The 27,795-nt window shown below is 43.2% G+C and overlaps 1 protein-coding gene across 1 annotated transcript in view; it reads left to right on the forward strand.

Moving 5' to 3' along the window:
• The first annotated feature begins 3,098 nt into the window (after positions 1-3,098).
• The window catches only part of CDC123 (cell division cycle 123), a 424,883-nt gene continuing 400,186 nt past the window's right edge, over positions 3,099-27,795 (forward strand). Inside the window, exon 1 of the mRNA XM_085652872.1 lies at positions 3,099-3,444. Within this exon, the coding sequence (XP_085508998.1) occupies positions 3,371-3,444 (74 nt within the window). The 5' untranslated portion in view covers positions 3,099-3,370. The remainder of the gene's footprint in view (positions 3,445-27,795) is intronic.

The following is a 27,795-nucleotide window of genomic DNA, read 5'->3' on the forward strand; positions in this document are numbered from 1 at the left end:
GTGGGGCTGGGGAGCCCGGTGCAGTCCCATTTCAACGGAGGGTCGGTGGTCCCCTCAGGAACTATCTCTTCACATCAATTGTCTGGAACTCCTGGCGGGGTCCTTTGCGATTCGTTGCTTCACGCCTCTTCGAGCCAATTGTTGCATCCTTCTCCGCATGGACAATGTGTCCGCGGTTCGGTATGTCAACAAGTTGGGCGGCACGAAGTCCAAGCTCTTAGCGGAGATCGCCAAAGATTTTTGGCACTTTTGTCTACAGAAGATCACTGTTATTGCAGAGTATCTTCCAGGCCGCAACAATCTGATTGCGGATTGGCATTCGCGTCATCTTCGGGATTTCAGCGACTGGAGGCTTCATCCTCGCATCTTTCGTTCCCTTCGTCGGTTTTGGGGACAGTGTCACATCGACCTCTTTGCCTCTCGCCTCAACACGCAACTTCCCCGGTTCTTCAGTTGGAGACCGGATCCGGAAGCCCTGGCCACGGACGCATTTCTCCAGTCCTGGCCTGCCCTTCTGTGCTATGCCTTTCCTCCGTTCATGATGATTCCGAGAGTCCTGGCTCGCACAAAGCGTTATCAGTCAGAGCTGATTCTGATTGCTCCTCTGTGGAGGGCTCAGGCTTGGTTCCCAGTTCTTCTGGAAATGTGTTGTGCGGCGCCGATCCTTCTTCCCCAGAAGTGGAATCTTTTGCTGGACCCTCTCGGGAATCCGCATCCCCTGATCCAGTCAGGCTCTCTCCGTCTTCTGGCTTGGCGACTTTCGGGGACCGTTGGTCGGTCCCAGGCCTTTCACGCGACGCTTGCAAATTTATCAGTGAATCTTGGGCACCCAACACTCACAAACGCTACGCAGGTTCTTGGAAACGATGGTGTGATTGGTGTGTTCAACGGGAGGCTGATCCCGCTACAGCGGATGTCTCTCTAATTATTAATTTCTTAGCTTCTCTTGCCTCTTCAGGTTTAGCTTATCGGACGGTAAACAACTTCCGTTCTGCCATTTCGGCAGGCCATAGTCCGCTTGAGGGAAAACCTGTTGGGGAACATCCTTTGATTACTAAATTGCTCAAGGGTATTCGCCTGGCGAATCCCCCTTGTCCTAAATACACGTCTTTATGGGATGTCTCCATTGTCTTGAAGGTTTTGGACGCCTGGCCTTCCAATTCCTTACTTTCCCGCAAACAGTTGTCAGCCAAACTGACCATGTTGTTATGCCTTATCTCTTGCCGACGGGTGTCTGATGTTCGGGCATTAGACTTGGCTGGTCGTTGTTTTACTCCTGAGGGTGTCACTTTTCGCCTCTCTCGTCGTACCAAAACGAATACTTCATTAATTTCCTATCCTTCTTTTCCTCTTCATCCCAACCTTTGTGTGGTCCAATGCGTCAAGGATTATGAGGTATGTACTGCTTCTTTACGTTCTGATTTACAGGGTCAACTGTTGATTGCTTTGCAGAAACCCTTTCGTCCTGTTACCCCGGCTACTTTAGCTCGTTGGGTTCGCTGGCTTATGTCTGAAGCCGGTATTGATGTGTCCATTTTTGGTGCTCATTCGGCACGAGGAGCTATGGCTTCTAAAGCTTTTTCAATGGGTGTTACTTTGTCTGACATTATGAAGGCCGCAGATTGGTCTTCTGATTCCATGTTTAAATCTTTTTATTATAAACCTATTGATCATGTTGCCTCAGTAGTGGTGGATAAGCTTTGAACAAGCATAATCGGAGCCTCCTGTCCTGACATAGAATTAAAAATTTGCTAACATTCGTGACAAGAATTTTCAATTCTATTAAGGACAAGGAGGCGAGGATTATCCCACCCATTTTGTTTCTTCTGATGTATTTATTTGCATTTATACTGATGTTTGCATATATACTATATATCTTCTGATATGTATTGCTCTCTGATATTTGTTCCCCCCCTTGTTATATTTTATTATATTTTGGATGTATTTTACGGCAGTCTGTCTCTTTTCAGGTTCTGACCCGAAGTGACGATGTTACTGCTTCTTCTGGTTTCTTCTGCATCCGATGGCTTTCGGCTACCGGGGTCCTGTTGCCTTCCAGTGCTGGGTGTTTTTTCCTTCTGGATTCCTGCGGCTACTGATGGTGGTCCCTCCTGTTGGTTATCGTGACTCTTAATCTGTTTCCTTCTATTTGAACTGTTCTCCTCACCAAAGAAAGAAGATGTTGTACTTGCCATATTAGCTTTTATACTGTGGACTCTATGATTATATACGTCATACCCTAGTGTTTATGGGTATTGTAGTTTTTTGTTACATATACTGTGTTTTTATTGGCTGCTGAGCATTTCTAGTAAAGAAATGAGAAAGCATAATCCTCGCCTCCTTGTCCTTAATAGAATTGAAAATTCTTGTCACGAATGTTAGCAAATTTTTAATTGTGTGCTTTTAATAGACAATTGTAAAAAATAACAAAAATGCACTATGTACACCCTGCAAAAAATCTATACTTTGGTAACACTTTTTATCTTAAACCTTTTTGCGCAGTCTGTAGCAGCCTATCTTATACTGTGTGTAAAGCAAGTTTGAAATAATGTCTTGCACGTTCGCAGTGCTTTCTATCACAGATTGAGACCCCATAGCACTAACCATACACAAGTCGCTATTCTCCATTGCATCAACCAGGATTTGGTGCAGTGCATTAACTAATAGAGGTTTCATATTGTAAGATAGTGTATTTCCCACTGATTAACATATTAATTGTCATGTAACCTGTGTGTTATTTTATATGTAGTTACCAGAAGGTGAAAGACTGAAAAAACGTAGAGAATATTTTGGTGTTTTTTTAGCCACGCCCACACTCACTCACCCCCCCCACCCTTGCCCCGCCCCCTTACACGCAGCGTCACAGTTCCCATACTTTTTTTCCTGCACTTCGACCACTGAGTCTGATATATGGAACATAGACCAGAATATCTATACCATTCTATCATCTTCCGTTATATCCGTCGGCACGTATTCCATCCACCTCATTGCCCGTGCTCTAGAGACAATTAGGCTTGCATTGAGTCCTGCGCTACTTAAACCAATGAAACATATGTGAAGAAACCGCTCCATTCCAAGATGGCCGCCCTGTTCGGAATGCACAGGTTTCGGCATCTATCCCTTTTGCGTTTCAGATCACTGTGTTCTGCATTCGTGGACGTTCCGTGATTTCCCGTTTATTCGGTTTTTTTTTGTGCACGACATGCCGCTACGACAACAAGGTAGTGAAACACGCATCAGGGATTCCAAACGCCCAAACTGGGACGTAAATACTGCCGTACAAGAACGGTGTAGAGCCGAGGTCTAGTGTCCATGGTGCACCGGGTGTGCTTGAAGCGGTTGCTTCCGGTGCTAGTACAGCATTAGCAGCATGAAGAAGGAGCAAGTGTTACACTGTCAGTTCTCGGTGTGGTACCCACTTTTCCGGAAGCTCAGCATTCGCAGGTACCAGAACCTCCCCAATGCAGGATTGGCGCCCCTGTTCTGCTGAGAATTGGGCTGGACTGTTTTTGGGACGGCATGGGGGTGGTGCCCCAAAGACCAGTTCAACTTAACACTGTCTCCTGATGCTGAGCTGCTATTCGTGCTCTCGCTGCCCTCCTACCCTTCGGTTGTTCTTTGCCTACTCCATTGTACTCACCTAATTAATCCCAGAGCTTTCAATCATGTAGAAGTAGCTCATCCAGTTCAGGATTTTTCTTTAAATATTAGTACTTGCAGTCCTGATTTAATAATGGGATTAAAGAACTACAAATAACAAAATGCAACGTAAAAATCCTGGGCTATAATTTACTCATGTATGAATTTGGAAACCTGGAGAGCCCTATAAATCACTGGGGAGACTGAAGCTGCTCAAGACATTGCTCCCGGTTAATGGACATCCCGCAGCATGTGTCCCACCTAATTCGTTTTATGCCATTTTACACTGTACTCGGAATCTTTATTAGCATTTGTTTTAATTGATGTTCATGTGTGCTGGACTAAAGTACCCTCTCCCCTTGGTTCTTTTATTTTATTTATATATTCTTACTAGGAGTCACCCAGGCACGCTGTTAAATCACTCTCGTCTTCATAGTGCACACATACCAACGATCCGTGACCAAAAAGAGGAAGGCTTTTATCAGTTCTAAAAACCAATTATGTTAATTATTGTATTGTATTGTAATTGCAGTTATATAGCGCTTACTACCCCTGACGAGGCGTTGAAGTGCTTTTTCGGCGAGTAGCACGCTACTTCGGAACCCAGAAAGGATTAATGGTGAATTAGAATAGTGAAAATAGGAAAGTAATTTGAGTGGTGGATATGTTAATGAGTTATTGGAATTGAGAAGGCTAGTGGAGGGATAGAGAAGGTAAAGGGTTTGCATTTATTTAGCGCTTGCTACCCAAGCTGGGGGGGTTGAAGTACTTTTTTCGACGAGTAGCACGCTACTCTGGAACTCATACAGTGTTAGTGGTGAATTAGTATATTAAAATAAGAAAATTAATTTGAGTGGTGGACATGTTACTGTTATTTGAATTGAAATAGATAGTGGAGGTAAAGAAGGGAAGCATTTAGATTTTTTTTATTATTAGGAATACCCCCACCATTGTTTTTCACTCAAACAGCAGATTTAAATATATTTTGAAAAACCAACCATTTTTTTCCAAACATCCGCTTATTCTGAAAATACACAGATTTTGATCTTGAATACTCTTTTTTTTAATTCAGGGATATATATATTAACTTAACCAAGCAAAGGCCTCTGTGTAGGCACCTATGAGAGGTCCTCACAGGCAGGGGTAGAGACCACTCTTTAGAGGTCTGTCCTGGCCTTGGTGACAGCAGAGGCACCTGTGCCCAGGGCTCAAGTGGAGGGTAGATGCCTCCACCCTGCAGCAAAGCTCGCCTCATCCTTTCCGACTTCTCTCAGAATTCACAGTAATGTGCTGACCTCAGGAGCAGCAACGTGCAGGTGGGGAAGGGGCTTGCCAGATTCCAGCAGGGACCCAGTGGCATAATGAAGTACATACAGGGCCCCAAGCTCTAGATCCTGTCCAAAACTCCCTGACCAAGGCCCTGCCAGTGCAGAAGGGAGCCCCCTGGAGCTTGGTCTTCCCTTGCAAAGTACATGCACGGAGCCCCTCACACTCTGGACCCAGTACGGAGCTCTCAGCCCAGGGACCTGCCAGTGCCAAGGGGGCCCCCTGGATCTTGGTCCCCCTTCGCCAAGTACATGCATGGTGCCCCACACTCCGGATCCAGTCTGGACCTCTCAGACCAGGGACCTTCCAGGTCCGAGGGGGCCCCCTGGAGCTCAGTCCCCCTTGTAAAGCACATGCACAGAGCCCCCACACACTGTTGATATAGTGTTTATTTGAAGTTTGTGCTCTGGAGTTTACCCACATTAAAGTGTCCCCTCCTTTTTGTGCTCTTCCTCTAAAGAGCAGTCTATCACAGCAGGACAGTCTTCAATCTTGATAGCTCCAAACACAGGTAATGGGAGTGACTAGAGGTTCATACATAGGTGTCCGCCTCAGTGATATGTGCAGCAAAAGGTTATCAAAGGACCAGAACGTTACTCTTTTTTTTTTTTTTTTTGGAAACCGTTTATTGCAATCTCAAGTATATACAAGTATGGGCCTACAACCTTCCAGCCGGCCGCTAGAGTGACAGGAGCACCTGACAAACTTACAAAAGGGCACTTGGCGTTGCAGAGAAGTAAATCAGGAGGCATCAACGACGTGGGCCACATGACTCTAAGCCCACAATACGGTTTCATTTTATACACACACAACAACATAGAAAAACCACACCCGCAAGGCAACCCGCAATCGAAGGTAACCACACGTGACGTTACTCTTTTTGATTCTGTTATCATCCCTATCTCTTTACTCAGATGTGCACAGGCCCCATTTGACCAGCGGCAACCATTCAGAGTCAAAGAGGCCCTAATAATGTGCAACAAAGAGCCCACATTTTCCTTCATCCAATATGGGTGTCTCATCCAGCTCTCAGGAATGCAGCAATTGACAAATCTGCCTGGGGAAACCTCTGCCTCTCCCTGCTCTTCCAGCAGGCTGAGGGCCTTCCAAAATGGGACCTAGTGTCTTCCATTTGTTGTGTCCATTTCAAGCACCCACACAACTACTTGCGAACGCATACACACGTGTGCAGCCTCCATTGCACTGTACCCTAGCATTGTCATTCATACATCCCAGCAAACTCGTGCCACACTGCACCATATCTCTTACATGAGATACCAACTCACAGGCCCACATATAGCTCTGTGTGAACCTGTAACCATGCTTGCTATTTCCTAATGCACTATACCTTCTCAGAGGCAACAATCTATCCCAACGCACATATGCAACCACACGTGCTATCTCTTGATGCACTGTGCCTTCTGATGTCCTTTTGTAACCAGATGGAAAAATCCTTGCTATCACCGAAGGAAGCTATAGATGACTTTGAGGAAGCAATTACAGGATGGTTAGTGGGGGCTAGCAATGTTCATGCCTCCCTCTGCAGAATGAAACAAACAAGACGCCATGAAGCCAAGAAATGGTTCTCAAATGATTTGAAAATAGCTTAACTTGAACTTTGGCTCTCTGAACCGAAATGGCGCAATACTTACTGTCCTGATCTCGGAAACGCATTTGTACAACTTAAAGAGTATAAACTGCCAACCAGGCAAGCTAAAGCTAGTTTTTTTCACTAGTAAGATCTTGAATGCCCCCAACAAATCTAAACCGAAATTTGTTTCTGAACTTTCAGACCTGGACATTGTCACCTTACATATCACGCCCTCTCAAATCCTCTTCCATTCTCTATATTCTTTTTTCATTAATAAGATTGAGCCTATCAAAAATAGTATTCCTTTTAGCCCCGTGCACAATAGTTCATTTGGCGATATAAATACAAGCAACCTTTCATCCTTCCCTGAGATCAGTAAAGAGGACCTAATGAGCCTACTGATAAAAGTTAAATCAGGGTCGCCCTGTGATACCTGCCCTCCAAATGTTTTAAAAATGGTATTTACCCACTCTACAGGCCTGGCATTATCTCTTCTTAATCAGTCTCTCAATCAAGGCATAGTATGTACTTTCTTCAGAAAGGCATTTATGGTCCTTTTACAAAAGAAAGCAAGTAAGGATCCCATCAACCTGAAATTTTTTTGGCCAAACTCCCTCCTCCCCTATTTGACAAAACTGCTTGAGGTGCATGTAGCTCGTCACCTTTGCTAATTTTTAAGAGACCTCAGTCTTCTTGTTCCATGCGAAGAGGAGTTCCGCCCAGTGCACTCGACTGAAGCAGTGTTCTTCTCTTTAGTTGATGACATGCAAAAGGAGGTGGATAGAGGCAACACTCAAGCCCTACTACTCCTCGATCTGTCCGCGCCCTTTGATACAGTCGACCACACTTTTTTGGCTGACCCTTTCAGGGCTTCAGGGCTGCAGGGTTGCAGGGTGCAGCTTTCAAGGACAGATCTCAATCAGTTAGACTTTCCCCCTTTAATTCTCCTGAAGTAAAACTGAATTGTGGGGTGCCATAAGGCTCCTCTCTTTCCCTTCAGTAATTTCTATATCTGTCCTCTGGTTTACTCTCTCAAAAACATGAAAGCCAATATTTGTAATTATGCTGATGACATGCAGCTCCTTGTTATGATTGATAATACCCCTAATGCTAATTTGCATTTCCAAGGCACCACACTGTTCATACGGGATTGGATTAATAGCATCCACTTGAAACTAAACTCTGACAAAACAGATAGTCACCAAAAACAGATTTGACCTCTGGAGTCCCTCCTTCTTTCCCAATTAGATGGGTCCCGCCTCTCTACTATGAAGTCGGTAAAAAGTCTTGGCTTCATTATTTACGACAAGCTATCTTTAAAACAGCAGATTGGTTCAGTGATATCTTTCTCCTTTTCCCATGTTCACAGAATTAAGAAGATAAAGAAATTTGTTACTACTGTCGCCTTCGGTCCAAGTAATAATTGCTTTAGTCATGTCAGGATTTGGCTCTGCCAATTCCGTCTACCGGAGCCTCCTAAATATCTTATGCACAGGCTCGGGCTGGTTCAAAACCAGACTGCTCAGCTGATCGATCAACTTCCCAAACATTGCCACATTTATCAAACGATGAGATCTTCATTGGCTCCTTGTTGCACAGAGATCCATGTTCAAAGCATGTTGCACTATCTTCAAGGCTTTGCTCATGAATTTTCCAGCTTTCATTAAATCTCAGATCCATAACTACTCTCCCAAAATGGGATGTTAGGTCACTCATCTACACTATTTAGTGATTGCATAATTTAAGAGGAATGGGACTGGAGAAGTCCGGTTTTCCGTCACTTCTCCCCATGTCTGGAACTGCCTGCCTCTGGAAATTAGGACTCCCTCAAAAAATGGGAAGTTCAGGCAAATGTTGAAGACATGCATCTTTAAGCAAGCCTATCATAAGTGTCCGAGCCGTGCTGAGACAGTTACCTAGCGCCAATACACCTTTTGGTGGATGTGCACTCTATAAGCTACAGTAACATAATATAACTTGTATCATAGTGCGCACATGCAACCATGCATGCTATTTTCTGATGGACTACCTTCTCATTGGCATACATACATCCAAGCACTTCACACAGTCCAATGCAGGCCAAGTGTGAGTTAAGGACTCTTCAGCAGAACTTTACCAAAGTGGGCCAAAAAGCACCACTACCGTGACACAGGATAAATGGCCTGTTCGCTCTTTTGATCACTAAAAATACTTAATGCTGCCACCGCTACACCTGCACTATTTAATTCCCGGGAAAGGTAGTAGCCTTCCACTACTTGAGGTTAGTGCTTTGTGCGCTCCACCTCCCTTCTAAGCAGATTGCAGTCCGTGAGACATGCCTAGGTCATAGTATACACGAATGATCCGTGTTCGCTGATGACCAAAAACCGTTACCAAGGATCCAAATACCAGCAGCCAGAGTACTCGGGACAGGGTTTCTAATCTTTCACCATGTGAGGGACTTTTTCGTCCCTACAGATGACATTGTATCAGTTGATCTGCTAATAGTGACATAAGCACATATATTTTAACTTTATCAAATGGCGACCTGTCTTTTAATCTCCATTTAATGGTTGTTTAATTATCCTTTTGGTCTTGTTTGTGATATCTACTGTTAATTGTGTTTCATCTTAGGAGGTATCAGGTGGCACATTATTCTGTTGTACTACCGATAAGAGGTTTTGTGTCTTCGATTGTAGGAGAATTAATGTGCCTTCTTCGCTGTGCAGTAACGATGCGATGAAACAAGAATCTCTGGACTGAATGTATTATTCCACTAACCAGATTTGCTCTGATTGACGTCTGAGGCACCCTACACAATATTGGCAGGCATGAGAACTAGAATGGGATAGATTGATTTTTGTCAGCAAGCACTACAATGGTCTCTCAATCTTCATTGGAGAGGAAAGGTGACTTGTTGGTAGTTAAACTATTCAGATAATTTAAGATTGGCCTTTTATCAAGCAGAAGGGACATTCAGCCTACCCTTGCTGCCTGGAGAAAGACGCTGTAAAAATCTGCTACAAAATTTTGGGATTTTAATCTAAATCTTAACTGGTGGTACGACCAAAAAATGTTGTTGGTTTCAGGACCAAGACCAACTTGCTTAACTCTGCACTTGCTGACTTGTGAAAAATTACCCCGTAATACATGTGTATGTTTTTTTTAATGCCAGAAACCTTAATTTCAGATTCTAATGATGCTCATACTTTGAGTAAAGATGGAGTCGTTTTCAGGGTCTAAGTCTACAGGTTTCAATCCAAGTGAATTATTATTCATACTTGGGGCAGAACGCAGATTGGAATGGGACTCTCCAGTGCTATGCTTAAATGTACAGATAATTCACAAGTATTTACACAACTTTGGCCAAGACTAGCACGTTTTATTTTGTGGTGTGGAAGATAAGTGATGCAGAGAATAGTCAACTCAGTTTTTATTAATAAGGGGTTAATTGTTCCCATCCTATGATACTGCCTTTGCAAATATTTTCATATTTGATGGATTGAATTATGGGGGTGTAAGCATTGTCATTTAGCTAAAAAATCAAAGCGGGACCTATATCAATCCGTGAATTTATTGGTTTATGCTGGAAGAGTTTGTCTGGCCTGGTATTCACTGAGTTATTTGGATGGTAGAGGTAACTGTACATCTGAATGGTCTTCTATTTTCATCCTGGTAAAGCCTTTCACTGTGGTTACCTTTTGGTGTTAAAAGAAATAACGTAGTTTATCTGGCAGATCCTAAGAGGAAGTGTTCTGGAATCTTCCACTCTCTTAGTAACATATATGATTAATTTAATCAAAGTCAGTAGTTTTTAAATCCTAGTATAACCTTTTCCTTTCATTCAAATAGTATTTTTGATTTTATCATTTAAGAATAACAGTCATAAAAACCAGAAAACGATGTTGACAATGCTTCCTTCTCCCCACCCCAATGTCATATGCTACCTTCTTCCCCTCTTCTCCATCCACACAAATAAAATCAGCCTGCCTAAAATGAGCCTACTCTTTGGAGGGAAAGCTTACCAACCCTTCTCTTCTTCGAGCATCCTCTTCCCCGCATTCTCGAGGGGTTTTCATGTTTTGTCCAAAAATGCCATATCCAAAAATGCCATAGGAGCTTGTATATTCAGAAGACCAGATGTTTAGGTTCCCTTACTCCTTGCAATAACTTTTTGAAAGATGTAAGAGCCCCATTCCCCCTTTAATCAACACATGAACCAAGTGGCTCCCCTACGTGTAGCAAAACATTTTGCCTTTTCTAAGACCAAAATCTTTCTTCATCAAAGCAAACACATTGTTTGATCTGGCTTGTAGAGAACGAATTCCCAATTTTTTGCACTTTCCTTCTTTCCATGTTTTAAAAATTCTCTAATCCACTTTGAAAGTGGGGGCAGGTAGTTAGCTGACACCATATTGAGCCTTACATCGTTTCAGACATGCAAGATTAGTGATTGTCATGGTGTCCAATGTACTTATCCAAGCTGCTATTTTGAGCTGTGTCTCTTTCCACCATTAAAGTCAGCATACATCTGGTGAATTTGGTCCAGTTCCTTTTTGCCAATATAATTAAACAAATATTGCCTTCTTGACAGTCGCCACCTGGCTCATGCAGGAAATCAACAGGTTATGCCATTGCTGCACTTTTTAGGCCATCTCCTTCGAGAATCTTGGAAGGGGTCGTCTACCTGTGGATATCAGTTAGACCCCTAAATATTATATGGAAATATTGCTAGACCTAAATGGCATTTGTGTCAAAGGGACCCTAGAGAATCTAGGGCAATTGTGTTTAAATTCATCATTTTCAACCTGTTCATGCTATCTTTAAATCCAGATACTCTCCTGAAAAGGTTCAACCTTCCAAGCAGCACTTGCAAGGATGTTTCCATGCTAAACAAAGAGAGGAACACATTAATATTCCCATTATCTCTAATTCACTGCACCATTGGCTCTAATAGAGGTACACGAGGACATACATCCCTGTAGTGTACATCTCTGTATCACAATTCTAAGAAAAGGGAGTCCATTACTTTTTGTAAAAAAGATCCCCTTGCTGTGCAAGACCTGTTGCTGCCCACAGCATTGTCTACTTCTTCTATCTGTTTGTAAGGTCTAGGATATGTAAGATTTTTTATGGTGATATTCCCCTAAACCCTGTCTCTTCTGATTAAATTCTGCCTGATTGGCGTGAACTAACTGGTGTGCCTTGTCTTTTGACCTCCAGATTTAAGAAAAACGTATTCTTTGGCCTCTGACATCGAGATGACCACTTGAGTGTGTGAGGTTGTTGAAAACCTCCGTTATCAACCTCAGAAATGACAATTGTGCCTCTGTATTTCGAATCTGAACCTTTCTTGGACCCATCCGAGACTAAATTGCTGCCCCCCCCCCCCCCCCCGCAATAATCAGGCCGTGGTAAAGGCTATGATTTTCTGTAGTACTCTTTTAAAGAAGGAGAATGTTGTCCACTGTTTGATGTTTAGACCATGTCAGTGACAATGTATGTCTTGTACCTTTCTGATAATGATCCTGAAAGAGAGGAGCCCACATGCCATGAAATAGTATTGCCATACTGACCATTTTGGATTTCTCTGAGGTGAAATGCTGCACTAAGATATCCGGAAGTCATTCTCCATGTATCTCTGTTATTCCCCCTGCCCCAGTCATCATTAGGATTGTTGAAGAAAACCTCAACACTTTGCTTTAGGTTCAGGCTGCAAAATGTTTATTAAAATGAAATGACCAGAAAAATGGGCAGGGATTTCCCTGGTAGTTGCTAAGGACATGAGCTTCCAGGGCTTGGACCGCCCACTCGTTTATAGCAGTTGTAGGACAGTTCTACAATCTGACCACAAGACTAACTTTAGGTACTTCTAGCTGCAGGTACAGGAATGAGTGCTCTCAAATGTTAGGTGCATAAATAAAGTTTCACCAATGCCTAGTTATAACTAACAATAGTATGTTATCAGTGCTGGAAATGGAAGAACTTTATCCTGGAAACTCACAATCTGAGGGCGGCAGTGCAAATCAGGGGCCAATTTACAAGGGGCATTATCATTGGGGGGTTTAGAGCCATGATGAAAGCTATGAAAATAGATGATAGAGCTAGCAAAGAATTCTGGGAATGCCTCAAATTTTCCTCATATTCTCATGCTGCATTCATAGTTTCTACTTGCCACTTGTAAGCAGATTGGTGAAAACCTTTCCTTTTCAATACTTTCCGGTCTCTCTTTGGATAGCTAATACAACGTAATGGCCTTATTGTGTTAAAGCTTTAACTAAGAAGTTAGAATGGTTGAGACAAAGGATTGGGGCCATGTGAGTCCCACAGGATGGCGGCCTTAGGACAATAATGACAACCATCCTGCGACAAAATTCAAAGTCAAAACTCTTAAGGCTTATTCAAACTTGAGTCTTTACAGAGGGCAAAAATAATCTGATTCAAATCCATATCAATAATGTATTAAAGAGGTCTGTTATTGGTCCAGGGAATTACCACAGTCTCACTGATAATATTTCAGTGTTTTTTGTAAAAATGTTTTAGGCAGTACGTGATTCGATAGTTCCCTAAATCACCTAGCTGAACATCTGATGTCCTTCCTCCTCCTCCTACGCTGGTCTCATCTCCTAGTCTTCCCCTCTTTCTAAGGACCTGTGTGCCAGGGAGGTCTGTATCCCTGAATTAAAAGTAACCACCATTCAATATCTAGTACAGCCTAGTAATAGACTTTCCAATCACTGTGCCACTTCACCTAATCCAGTGTGCTCACCTTTTTAGGTCGAGCCTAGCGGCAGCGCGCATGCGCTGCTCGCTCTTTGAGACTGCTGTGGTAGAGTATGGGGGAGAAACTGCGCCCACTCTCCTCCTATATTTTTCATTGGCTTGTGTCATTGTCTTTCATAAATGCTGCCTTCAGATTCGTTAATAGGTTTGTTACTCCCTCCTTAGTACGGCCTTGTCTTCATTTGTACCCTCCCATGGCGACTGGCCCTTTTACTTCAGTTGTTAGACTGGACCTGTTATTCAGTCTGTAAGCACTGTTTACTTTTTGGAGTTTCTCTTACTGCTGGTTGGACATGCGCTGCTTCAGCTGAAACCGCTTGTGTTTTTTTTTAAGCAGCACGGCCGCCCCCGTAACACGGGCGCCTGCTTTCAATCATTTTAACCCGACATTATCTCGTGTCTGTTTCAACCCCCTCAAGTAAAATGGATTTAGAAATGATTAGCGAATTAAGTCATGTGAATTCCAGGTAGCACATAATACTGTGCTAATGGGCTGAAGCTGACAACAATACATCTGTGTTACATGTCATCTGTACTAAAGCCACCAGACCGGTCGTTTTCAAAAGCTTGTTTTATTAACACCAATACCACCACCATCAATATCACCACCTCCAACACCAACACCACCACCTCCAATACCACTGCCACCACCACCAATGCCACCAATACCACTGCCATCAATATCACCACCACCAATACCAAAACCACCAATACCACCAGCAATCCCACCACTAATACCACCACCACCAATATCCCCACTACCACCAATACTGATATCAATAACACCACCACCAATTCCACATAATTCTGTGCTATTGGCCTGAGCTGAAAACAGCACATCTGTGTTACATGTCATCTGTACTAAAGCCACCTGACAGGTTGTTTTCAAAGGTCTGTTTTATTAACTACACCACCACGACCAATACCCCCACCATCAATATCACCACCAATAACACCACCACCACCAATACCACCACCACCACCACTAATACCACCTCCACCATGGAATTCCACGTAATTCTGTGCTAATGGGCTGAAGCTGACAACAGCACATCTGTGTTACATGTCATCTGTACTAAAGCCACCTGATGGGTTGTTTTCAAAATCCTGTTTTATTAACAACACCACCACGACCAATACCACCACTGATGCAGCGGAGTTTACCAGCTCGACACATTCTCACACACACACACACACAACACTCAATTGGGCCCATTGTGGTAAATATTTCATTACCGGTACTATTTTTTATGCGGTAAAGTCTAGTAAGAATAACTCAGTAAATATAAGAGGCAGAATCCGTGGTATTAGAGGTTCTAAAAGGCTTTATTCCTGTACAAAGGAATACAATTCGAATTGCAGGCTTCTATTCCATCACCACGAAAGTTCAGGAAGGAAGGGCATACATTATTGACAGATAATTAGTTTTATAGGAAATGCATTACAGTGTAACAGATGCAAGAGGCGTAACAGCTGATAATACAGATAAAATGTGCATACGTAACTAATAGAGGCGGACATATAGGCGTAACTTAGTAAACGTCATTATACATGATGTCACAAGTGGGTGGATCCATAAAAGAATCCTGCAATGTCAGCAGAAATATTTGGCAGAGATGCGTGCGCAGCCGCATGACGTGTGATTGACGTGCAACTAGAGGGTGAAGGGGACTTGACATTTAGCTCTACATGTGGAGACAGAAGTCTGGGGGGTCATGTCAACCTAATCCCAAATCATATCTAATATCCTATGTTTAAAGAACTGTGTTATCCAAAAGGAAAGGTCTCTAGGATAGAATCTATTCTATACTGACTGTTAGTGCGTGTACAAGCGTCTAAGTGTCTACATGAGATGCGAGGGGGTAGGAATATTCCATGGTAACAGGGCTATGAATTACTTGCATGAGGACAGCGAGGCCTGGCCCTTTGCACGGTAGCTGGAGGAATGTTTACCTAAACTACTAGACAGGAATGTATCGGATGAGGAGCGGAGCAGATAATCTTGAAGGTGAAATACAGTTTTTGGCAGGCAACAGGCTGGATCAGGCACCGTTAGCCGCGCAGGGAGTAGGACAAAGTTCATGGATACAGATACAGGCTCAGACTGGAGCTTTCAGAGGCAGAAGGCAGGAAAAGGCTTGATGACAGAATTCAGGGCCTACTCGCCTGAATCTGTAAAATGTGGAAAGTGAACCACATAAAGTCGGTGGCCTTTCATACTTAGGAATGGAATATCTGACCCATTCATGGCGGATCTGAAAGAGGACATGTTGACGGTGGACGCACATATATTTGCGTCTTCAAAACTGGAACTGGAGGGAACATACATGTACTTATAGCATGCACATGGAGCCGTTGGGGTCTACGATAGGGGACATAACTGATCACAAAATTCATATTTCCTCATTCCCTCCTTGTCCCCTACGGACCCTCAGGAGATATCGATCTTCATCAATCCATCGATCTGTTCATATAGCATCATTTGTTCTTCTTTCTTCTTCCGGGATCTTGAACGAAAACTTGGATGTGGGATACACGATGTGGCACACAGACCACAAATCGCTGGCCCACATTGTAGACATAAGCAGCAACTGAATAGTATGAGAAAGCCAATACCTAGGAAGGATAGGATTCTCCATCCCCAGGCTGACAACACGCTCCAAAACCAACCGGACCAAGTCCAGGTGCCTGGACTCTGGTGTATCTGGCTCATAATCTTATGAAGGCGAGTTATGGCTTTATATACTGACGGTGAATTTTCTGGTATGAAAACGCAGCAACTTGATCCGATGACCCTACAAGCTCCGCCCCTATCGGCCAGGATGACGTCAAGGACAAGACGATTTTGAAGCACAACAATCCGCATAGCAGACTGCTCTTCTGTTAAATTGCGTAAGGCGGAAGTAGTCTCGTTCACTACTGCTTCAAGGGTTCTAGTTAATCTACGTATCCGCTTACTATTAGTGACTGTACCTATATAGGGAAAGAAACCTTTATTGAAATCTGTGTATTGCTCCCATGCTGTTTCAGTGTAATCGACAATTGGGAGATCTCTCTGCTGTCTATTGTGTACTAAGTGGGTATTTCTGTGATAATCAGGAGGAGCTAGGAAAACAGGTGGCAGAAGGAATGCTATGTAACAGGTACCATCCCAATCTAGAGGTAGACGTATATATGCGGTCTGGCCACATATGAAGTAGGAATGACGGGAAGCTCTAAATGTAGACTTGCCTTGATCACTGAATTTTATTACAGTGGCGCATTTACTATGGCCCATGTGTATGGAACCATTCTTTCTTACACATAATTCCCCTTTTACTGGGAATACTGACATGGCGGGCAAGATTGGTGTAGCTTCAGATTCAACGTTCAGGATCATGAGGTTAAGTGTAAAATTACCTAATCCATATACTTCATTTTCTAGATCAGTTCCTGTTCTTTTGGGAAGTCCCTCCTGGTTAGGGTAGCAGACTTTAAGCAAAACTAGGTTCAGGTTTCCCCATACCCAGTTGTCTTGATAAACTGCAGAATTTGAATCTAGGGAATCAATCAAACTAAACCATGCTCCACAGGAGCCATTGTGTGTGAACGGATAGGGAAAGAGGGGCAAAACTCCCTTATAGTTCTGATAGGGAGGGAGTCGGCCACATACCCAACAATTTGTGGCATTGCTGGTCTGATGGGAATGATGTAACATACTAATGAATGTGTTGTTGCGCAGCGCAAATCTATAGGACAACTCATGCGGAGGTAATTCGCTAAAAGAATGTTCTGCAGTTACATTGTAAGCACGCTTAAGAATAGGGTAATACATGTGCAATAGTATGCTGGAAATGATGATCAGAAGACTTAGAAAAAACAAAATTAATAATGTTACTGTGCAGTGACTACGAAGTGATTTACAATACGCATGCTTTTTAAGCTGCATCTGTTGATTTCTTTCTCTATTCCGGTCTAGAGGATACATGTCAGAGACAAATTCAACCGATTCACCTTGGAGAGGACTTAAACAATCAAATTGTCTGACTTACTAGACCTTAACTTTAGTTTATAAAGTTCAATGTTTGTTTGTTCAACCAAGGGGAGCTTTGAGTCTGTCTGTGAGGGAATGCAGGGTTGAGCGTTCACACTAGATGGTAGTCCATAAAATTTCTTGATATGACTCGAGTGCAACCACCCTTTACGTCCCTCGATCTTCACGGCTGTCCTTGTAGTTAGTAGAACAAGCTTCGGCGACTTCCACCTAGGCTCCAGTTGGGTCTTCCGGTCGAAATTCCGGACCAGAACCAGGTCACCAGGAACCACGTCATGGGGCTTCACCTCAGTATGATCGGGAAAAGCTGCGGCTACGTGTGAACGACAAGATTGTAGTGCAGACATCAAGGAAGCCAGGTAATCTGTCAGCATATTACAGTCAACATCAGTGATTTTGCGAGGTATAGGCGTCCCCCACATATTTGGTGGTCTACCGAAGATCACCTCGTACGGGGATAGCCCTGTTCGAGAATGTGCTACCATTCTCATGTAAAAGAGCGCAACTGGTAAGGCTACTATCCAATCGACCCCTTTTTCTCTACATATTTTGGACAATCTAATTTTCAGAGTTTGATTATGGCGTTCCACGAGACCTGCTGCCTCGGGATGTCGGACACAGTGAAATTTCCATTGGTAGCCTAACAAAAGGGAAACGTGTTTCATCAGTTCGGAGGAGAACGGCTGGCCGTTATCTGAGTAGACAACACGTGGTAAACCGTACCGTGGGAAGAATTCTCGAACTAACTGTTTGGCAGTAGTCGGGGCAGTGTAATCTGAAACCGGGTAGGCTTCTGTCCAACGGGAAAGAGCACAGACAACTACGAGAACATATTTGAATCCTCGACATCGTTCCATCTGGATATAATCCATCTGGAGGACTTCAAAAGCATGATCGGGAGGTTGAAATCCACCCTGCTCTACGGGGATGCTTTTACCTGGATTAAACTGACAACATATCATACAGGTACGAACTTTTTGTTTAGCGGCTGCTCGCAAGTGTTTGTTGAACCAAATGTGTTGAATGCTGTCTAGCATAGCTTTTTCTCCTAGGTGCGCTGGACTATGTATTGTGTTAATGATGACTTGAACCATGGAGTCGGGAAGAAACCATATAGATTTTTCCTTCGTCATCCATCCTTGATCCGTTTGGATCCCTCCTAATTCAGTCCATTTCTTTATTTCTTCTGGTGTAGCATGTGTCTGTATGTCAATTACATCAAGGGCGGGATCCTTAACTGTCATGCAATGTGTTGGTGTCGGAACTATTGTCTTTGTCGTGTCAGTTGTGTGAGTCTGATTCTGAGCAGTCTGTTTAGCTGTTCTGTCAGCTAGGTCATTACCCTGAGAAATGATATCGGTAACTTTTGTATGGGCTTTGCATTTCATAATCGATATTGCAGTAGGTAGATGAATCGCATCTAATAGGGCTTGAATGAGGGGTCCGTGTTGGATGTGGGCACCGTTAGAAGTTAAATAACCTCTCTCTCGCCACAGTACGCCGAAGTCATGGACGACTCCGAATGCATAACGTGAATCTGTGTATATGTTGACTTTCTTATTTTTGGCTTGAATACAGGCTTGTGTCAGAGCGATGAGCTCTGCTGCTTGAGCTGAAAAAGTGTTAATACAATATGTTTCAATGACTTCAGTGTCTGTTGTGACTGCGTAAGCGGCCACTAACTCTCCTGTATTTGTTCTCATACATGACCCATCTACATACAATATCAAGTCTGGATCTGTCAAAGGGATATCTGTCAAGTCTTGTCTGGGTTTCGTCGTGATAGTAATGACTTCAACACAATCATGTGCCAATGGATCTGTTCCGCCTACTGGTAACAGTGTGGCAGGATTTAACGTATTACAACGTCTGATTTCTATGTGTGGCTGAAACAATGTCAATTCGTAACCGGTGAGTCTCGCTATAGTCAAGTGTTGTGTTTGTGTGCGGTTCAAGAGAACCTCTACTGCGTGTGGTACTTGTACTGTCAATTGGTGTCCTAACACTATGGCATCGCTTTGTCTGATTGCTAAAGCTGTTGCTGCCACCGATTTCAGGCACGCAGGAAGAGCCTGAGCTACTGGATCTAATGTACTAGAGAAATAAGCACATGGTTTGTGTGATCCTGCTTGTTCCTGAGTGAGTACTGACAAGGCAGTACCGTCGCGTTCTGTAACAAAGAGTGTAAACTGTTTGCTGTAACATGGTGTTGCTAAAACAGGTGCTTGGCATAAAGCTTTCTTTAAGCTTTCAAAGGCGTGTGTATGTTCTTGAGTCCAAGGGAGGACAGTCGATGTGGCTGCCTCCTGTGTTGTCAACTGGATGAGTGGTTTTGCTAGAAATGCATATTGAGGGATCCACTGCCTATAGTATGAAGTGAGGCCTATAAAAGCCCACACCTCCTTTTGTGTCTTGGGTGGTGACATGTTAGCGATTAACTGGATGCGGTCGGGTGTAAGCTGCCTTCCCTCCTTGGACAGCGAGTGCCCAAGGTAAACAACTCGCTGGACACAGAATTGCAGCTTAGAAGGGGACACCTTGTGCCCTTTGTCGGCCAGAAATTTTAAAACCGTCAGTGACGCTTTTTCACATTCATGTTCGCTTCGGGCGGTGATCAGCAGATCATCGACATATTGAAGCAAGGCAGTGTTAACGGGCATGTGGATACTGTCAAGTTCTCGTTTCAGTGCTTGGCTATAGATGCTGGGGCTTTCTGTAAATCCTTGAGGTGCGCGTGTGAATTTAAAACTTCGTCCATTTAAACTGAATCCGAACAGATATTGACTTTCCGGATCTATTGGGACGCTAAAGAAAGCATTCTTGAGATCAATTACAGTGAAGAACGTTGCTTCCGAGTCAATAGCTGTTAGTAATGAAGAGATATCTGGGACCACAGGGTATTGTGGTACAATACATTTATTTAATTCGCGCAGATTAATAACTAATCGATATACTGGTGGTGCTTTTGGATCCGTTCTTTTAAGAATCGGAATTATCGGGGAATTACATACATTGGAGTCGGTTTCGACAACCACTCCTTGTGCACTGAGCTCGTCAATGATTTGCAGCAAAGCCACAACAGCATCTGGTGGTAACTTATATTGTCGCATTCGTGGTAGTACTACTCCTGTTTTTAGTGTGACACGATATGGTGTAATGTTCATGCAACCAACATCAGTGGGGCCTTGTGCCCATAAATGTGCAGGTAGATTCTGTAACCGGTGATCCATGTCTCTTGACACGTAGTGACCTTTAAAGTCACGCAGAAATAATCGTACTCCTTCCGGAGAACAACATATTATAGCTCCTAGAGCTTTCAATGTTTTTATACCTAACAAGTTTTCTGGACATGATTTAGTAAGCAATAAATCTGTAGTACGTGTCAACGGGCCAACCGTGAGTGGAAGAGGTTGTGTTACGTCATTAATTATAGGTTTTCCTGAGAATCCAAGGGAAATATTTTGTGAGCCTGAGAGGGGTGCCCCTGGAACTTCACTGCGTCTTATAGTTGTTCTGCTTGCCCCTGTATCAAGTAAAAACTTTCTGTCTTCCCCTAATAGTTCACTATGTACATAAGGTCCCTCTTGGTCTACAGGAACCTCAATAAGGGGTAAGCCAACTTCCCTCTCTAGGCTATTTCATGTATATCGCTGATAATCGGGATAATCTGCTTGTGCATACTGATACATCTGTTGTGTCGTTGCTTGTGTTGCAGCAATAGGCTGCGCTTGTGGTGGTGCTACGGTCTGTTGTGGAGCTGCCTGTTGCGGAGCTAGTTGTTGCGGAGCTAACCTAGGTTGTGCATGCTGAGGGATTTGTTGTTGATTCTGATCCTGTCTAGGTGGACGTGGTCTCTCCTGGGTTCTACCTGTGGCAATATTATGTTTCAGGACTGGACAATCATGTATATAATGACCTTGCTGTTTACAATAGTTGCATGTCCCTTTCGTAGGACCTGCGGAATCACCCTTTTGATGACCATCAGCTGGAACTGACTGAGCAACAAGCATTTTCATTTTTGTATCTTTCATACGTCTTTGTTCGTGTTCTTGTTCTTCTCTAATTCTATTGTGGTGATATTGTAACATCTGTAACATCTGTGACGGGGTATTACCTTGCCAGGTACTTTCGAATTTCAATACTCTATTCTTGACTTGTGGTAGGGAATTTTCAACTAATTTTGTCACAAACAGATGTGGATATGACTCGCTACTTGCTTTTATGCCACTATTTATACCAAAACATTTTTCAAATCGGGAATAGAAATCACTAGTGTCTTCGTCTGGCTTTTGTTTACAGGCTGATATCGCACCCCAGTCTTCCTTTTTCGTAGTTAATAAACGTGGCAGTACCTGCACTAGTAGCCCTGGTAGTGCTGTAGTCTTTTCCCCAAGCCCTGCTCCTGCAGCTCGGGTCCTTTCTTCGTTTTCTAATGCTGTCCAATCTATCTTTTGGTCTCCCACCTCCCATTCCTTTTCTTTGAGTTTCTCATAAACACCGGCGGGTAATAGGACTTTTAATATTTTCATAATGTCGGGGTAGGTATACTCTCCCATGAGTAACATGTCTTTTATTTCACGGTGGAAACCTGCTGGATCCTTGTCATGGCTGGGTACTACTTTCTTCATTTCTAATAGTTCCATTTTAGTTATGGGCGTGTACACAAACACGCGTGTAAAGTTATTACCATCACCTCTAATTGGGTGTACTTCGCGTAACGGGTTCTGTCTATCTATGTGATACATTTTTCTTCCCGTGATGGGAACTGGAACGTGTTCTGGGCATACGAAAGCTATATACTGGTTTCGGAATTCTAGAATTTCATTAATTAAATCAGTACCTGACCCTCTCCATTTATTCGTGAGTAGTTCTGTCAATATGTCAGGTAAGGGTCCTGGATCGGAGTGTTGGCTTTTATATAATATAAGGAGGTGTTGAATCATGTATATACTAGCTAAACGCTGTTCGCATGGGTCAAGATTCAGAAACGTGTGTGCTAGTGCATCATCCTTGTATTCGCTGGGACTATCAGCCCATTGTACTGCTGACCTGGCTAATTCTTGTTCGTCCATGGACTCGAGCATGTGGTACCCCCTTCGATCTCGGAGTAATTTATCAGCGGCTTGGAATAGGTGTTCGGGGGACCTTGTATTCAACATAGGGGTTTGAAAATGTCGATTATATTCTGGAAGTATCGGACGTATCGGGTCATTAAAACCTCTGGTATTATTATGGGGTCTTCCTCTACCTACATAAGCTATCGTATCTAATTGTTCTGATTCTTGCTCCTCCTCTTCCTCTGATTCAATTCTGTCTGCTTCTCGTCTTTCTTTATGTATTCGTTCTACTTCCTTGCGGATCTTTCGATACATGGCGATTATACACGCCTGCCTATCATGTTTCTCTTCTGATATGTTCTGACCCCATTTGGCAAGTTTTTGCATGGTATCATGATCTGCCCCAGGCCTGTCTTGGTTCCTAATCACGCAATTTATGAAGAAACGTAGTAGTTGTCTTTGTACATCCACTTTCTGGTATTCCATAGCTTCGTTAATACTTTCTGGACCTCGTCCTGTTTGGACAAAGCGATATATATTGTCTAGGTGTTCAACCATTCCTGGTATCGTCATTAAATACAATGTAGCTCGTCGTATACGTAGTGATGATATGAGCAATTTGTCCTGTCTACCTGGCACTGGATCGTATCTACAATCCACAAGCTGTTCTTTAAACATGTCGGATGTCGCTAGTTGGGGTGTACGTTGGAGTGCTAAATCTCTAAGGGTCTGTTTATTTCGCGGCGGTGTGGCAAACATGTCTGTCGTACCTCCTGTAGCACCATCTGAGGTGCTGGGCAAGAAAGGATTCGTTGGACGTAGGATAGAGATTGTAGATGCGGGAAAAACTGTAGAAACGGACAGACCTGTGGGAACTTGTGTAGGAGGTTGTAGTTGCGGAGATACAGACGGATGCTCTTGGTGTTGAACACCATCGGCAAGCGGTGTGTGTGGTATGGTATTAGCATACTCGGGAGCTACGTCATCTAAATAGGACGAAAGGAAAACGTCCTTTGCTGTTTTGGGATGTGTTTTGGGATGTGCTTTTATCGGGAGCAATGGAGGAGTTAAGTCTTTTGGTATTTCCGGGGTAGCCTTAGGTAACCCTTCGGCCAAAAGAGGATACATACCATTCATAAGAGTGTTTCTTTGTCTATCTACTTGTTCTGATTTTACTCGGGTACCTTCCCCAATTAATACATTTTCTCGGGTTTTATTTGAATTCTCTCTACCTTTCTCTTCCTGTCTGAGCGCTTTTTCTGTACGTCTATATGATTCTTTACGCCATAATTCAATGGCATCTTTCTGTGACTGTCTGGCTTTCTTTTTCCATAATTCTTCTTCTACTCTCATGATGCTATCTGCATCCCAGGTCCCCGCTGCGGGCCATCTCTGATTTTCTGGCAAATCCTTGGTGTAGTCCACCCATAAATCAAGAAATAATACGGCATCTAGGCCATGCTTATGATACATAAAGTACCCTGGAGTGTCCCTAGGTGGAATGGGAACAGCTTCTTCGAGTACCCCTTTTCTGGTTTTGATCTGTCTTAATTTCGAAAAGAGCGGCATTTTTTTTTAGACCTTATTACTAGAACACACTTTATACAATAAAACACAATAACGAACAGTCATTCACACCACGATATATAGAACGTATTAAAACATTTAACACTTAACAGTTTAACGAACGATGATAACTAATAGAAAACTAGTTACTGACATAATATTGACACTAGATAACACTTATTTATATGCAAGACATACTAGATATACTGCTAAACAGTACAGATACACTGCTGAAACAGTGCAGACCGGATTTGTGTACCCAAACCCGTCTTGACCGGCACAGACTATGTGCACGTTAAATGCCTCCCCGGTAATGGTACTCACCGGGTAGCTCGGAACGGAAGGCCTCGGAACGGAACTGAAACTGGACCGGACTGGACTCGACTCGACTGGACTCGGAACTTCGGAACCTGGTGGGCCTCTGTATACCTCGGATCTTGCTCTCTCAGCTAGGCTCTGGTCGGGATACTTCGCACTTCTCACCGCCTCGTCTGGGTGTTGATCGCAGCCTCAGTCGCCCCCGCTTGGCCGGAGGGAGATACAGGAAATCCTGCAGGTACGCGTTTTTGTCCGTTCAGCTGTGGCAGGAGACTGGGCCTGCAACGCACCTCCGGCGCGTGAGATGAGAAAGTGTCCCTGTTCGGGCGCCAATTTCTGTGGTAAATATTTCATTACCGGTACTATTTTTTATGCGGTAAAGTCTAGTAAGAATAACTCAGTAAATATAAGAGGCAGAATCCGTAGTATTAGAGGTTCTAAAAGGCTTTATTCCTATACAAAGGAATACAATTCGAATTGCAGGCTTCTATTCCATCACCACGAAAGTTCAGGAAGGAAGGGCATACATTATTGACAGATAATTAGTTTTATAGGAAATGCATTACAGTGTAACAGATGCAAGAGGCGTAACAGCTGATAATACAGATAAAATGTGCATACGTAACTAATAGAGGCGGACATATAGGCGTAACTTAGTAAACGTCATTATACATGATGTCACAAGTGGGTGGATCCATAAAAGAATCCTGCAATGTCAGCAGAAATATTTGGCAGAGATGCGTGCGCAGCCGCATGACGTGTGATTGACGTGCAACTAGAGGGTGAAGGGGACTTGACATTTAGCTCTACATGTGGAGACAGAAGTCTGGGGGGTCATGTCAACCTAATCCCAAATCATATCTAATATCCTATGTTTAAAGAACTGTGTTATCCAAAAGGAAAGGTCTCTAGGATAGAATCTATTCTATACTGACTGTTAGTGCGTGTACAAGCGTCTAAGTGTCTACATGAGATGCGAGGGGGTAGGAATATTCCATGGTAACAGGGCTATGAATTACTTGCATGAGGACAGCGAGGCCTGGCCCTTTGCACGGTAGCTGGAGGAATGTTTACCTAAACTACTAGACAGGAATGTATCGGATGAGGAGCGGAGCAGATAATCTTGAAGGTGAAATACAGTTTTTGGCAGGCAACAGGCTGGATCAGGCACCGTTAGCCGCGCAGGGAGTAGGACAAAGTTCATGGATACAGATGCAGGCTCAGACTGGAGCTTTCAGAGGCAGAAGGCAGGAAAAGGCTTGATGACAGAATTCAGGGCCTACTCGCCTGAATCTGTAAAATGTGGAAAGTGAACCACATAAAGTCGGTGGCCTTTCATACTTAGGAATGGAATATCTGACCCATTCATGGCGGATCTGAAAGAGGACATGTTGACGGTGGACGCACATATATTTGCGTCTTCAAAACTGGAACTGGAGGGAACATACATGTACTTATAGCATGCACATGGAGCCGTTGGGGTCTACGATAGGGGACATAACTGATCACAAAATTCATATTTCCTCACCATATACATTCATACACGCAAATGAGCTGGCAAATATCCACTGGACATCAATTTGTTTACCCTTGGAAACCTTTACACCAATATTCCTACCAATCCTGTCTCCGGAGTAAAATGCACTGTCGACGGATCTAGTAGTAGATTAGAATAGGTAGGGAAATTCAACAATGCGGTTTTATTCTAAAGAACCACAGACTCAGAAGGAGTTTTAAAAGTTTATCTGAATTAATAATTTTGTGAGTCGAATCAAATACACATGAGTAGACCAGAATTCTCCATCAGGAAAAATAGTACAGTTAGCTCATGAATCAATTTTGCATTAATACATTCTTGCAATGACAGCACCTGAGGAGAGAATGAATAGAGAACAAGTACGGAGCATATACCCCACAGATATATTTATCTAGGATGGCGTGAGGACCCCGACATCCAAGAGTCAAGGATTCAGGGCAGGTTCGTGACAGGGAAAGGTGACCTCTTCTAGTGCAACACCAGCGTTACACCCCTCTCTGGTGCTACTCTCTCCGGCTCGGGCACGTCCAGACCCTTCCCTAGATGTGCCTCTGATGCAGATTGGGGTGTACAAAATCTCCCTACTTCCACGGATAGAGTAATTTCACAGTTACACGCACATACACTCACCATACACTAGGGCCCATTTCACTAACATACACTCAAATACTCCACCAGCACTGAACCTGTGGAAAGAAAACTCCTAAACACCCCACATCTACACTGAGGTCGAAAAGACCTAGTTATTGTAATTGTCCTGAGTCATAATCTAAACAATCTATACAACAATAATCAAATAGAGTACTCAATAATTGACAAGAAATAATCACCAACACCGTATTTAAAATTATGATTCTTTATCTAAAATTAGTCAAAAGAAATTAATCAGAGTAAATCATTTTCTCATAATTACCTATTCTAGCTAAATGTCAGAATGGGTCATCAGGACAAGTCTCTCAGTAGAAATCTCCCGAGTCACCGTCCTCACAGCATCGATCCTCACCAACGCAGGTTTGGGAAGAAGTGGCAAAGTGGCCTCCCACCCTCTCTAGACTAACAATATTTATAAAGAAACTTGCAATATTATAGAAACATAAAATGTTCTACACGTCCGCCGAACCGCTGAGCAGAGCGAGCAGGAAAGGATGTAGCATCGCTACATTTGGAAAATCTCCGCTTAGAAAAAATCACAAAAATAAAAAGACAGAACAGGAACTAAAAAATGTATCTTTCAACATCCACATTTCCTCGGAACTAACATGATGACTTCAGAGTCCATTCAGTTCATTCTTTATGGCTCCTTTGTCCTCCAAGGTTATTCAGATGTTTCTTGGTGACTTGCCCAGCACTGCTACTGTCCTCACGGAAAATTTTAACCAGGCGAAGACTGTGGTCAGATGACTTCGACCATATTCAGCAAGGCCCTCTCATCACAAATCTCTCACTCGAGGCCAGGCTGCAAACGGCGGCCATTTTATTCTAGGCCAAAATAGACCATCTTAATTAAAAGAGACAAAAACAACGTTACCACAGCATAGTGATTAAACAGTGTTAACCCCACTAATACCCTTATGTGTATGTAATTATCTAGCCTTTGCAACACAGAAAAGCATTAATTCAAAAGCGTTTCGTGCTTTAAAATAAACAGCACTCAGCAACGTTTATTTAATAAAACATGCACATTTATTAAATAGCAATACGAAAGCATTCCCTCGTGTCGGTTTTCTTCTCATTAGTACATGTTGATAAGTTTAAACATATACACAAAACAAATAATTAGTAATTAATAATTAGTAATTTTAATTATGACAAATAGACAAACCAGAGCTTAAAAACCCAATAGATTTTCATCAGAAAATTCTGCTCCAGCACCTCCTCGGTTGTTCCGCTGATTTTCCCTAGTGTAGGACTCTTCAGTCAAATTGCAGCATCTCAGCATAGCATCATCATCTCAGCATCAAGTGTG

This window comes from Triturus cristatus, chromosome 4_1 (genome assembly GCF_964204655.1).
Source record: "Triturus cristatus chromosome 4_1, aTriCri1.1, whole genome shotgun sequence".
Lineage (NCBI taxonomy): Eukaryota > Metazoa > Chordata > Amphibia > Caudata > Salamandridae > Triturus > Triturus cristatus.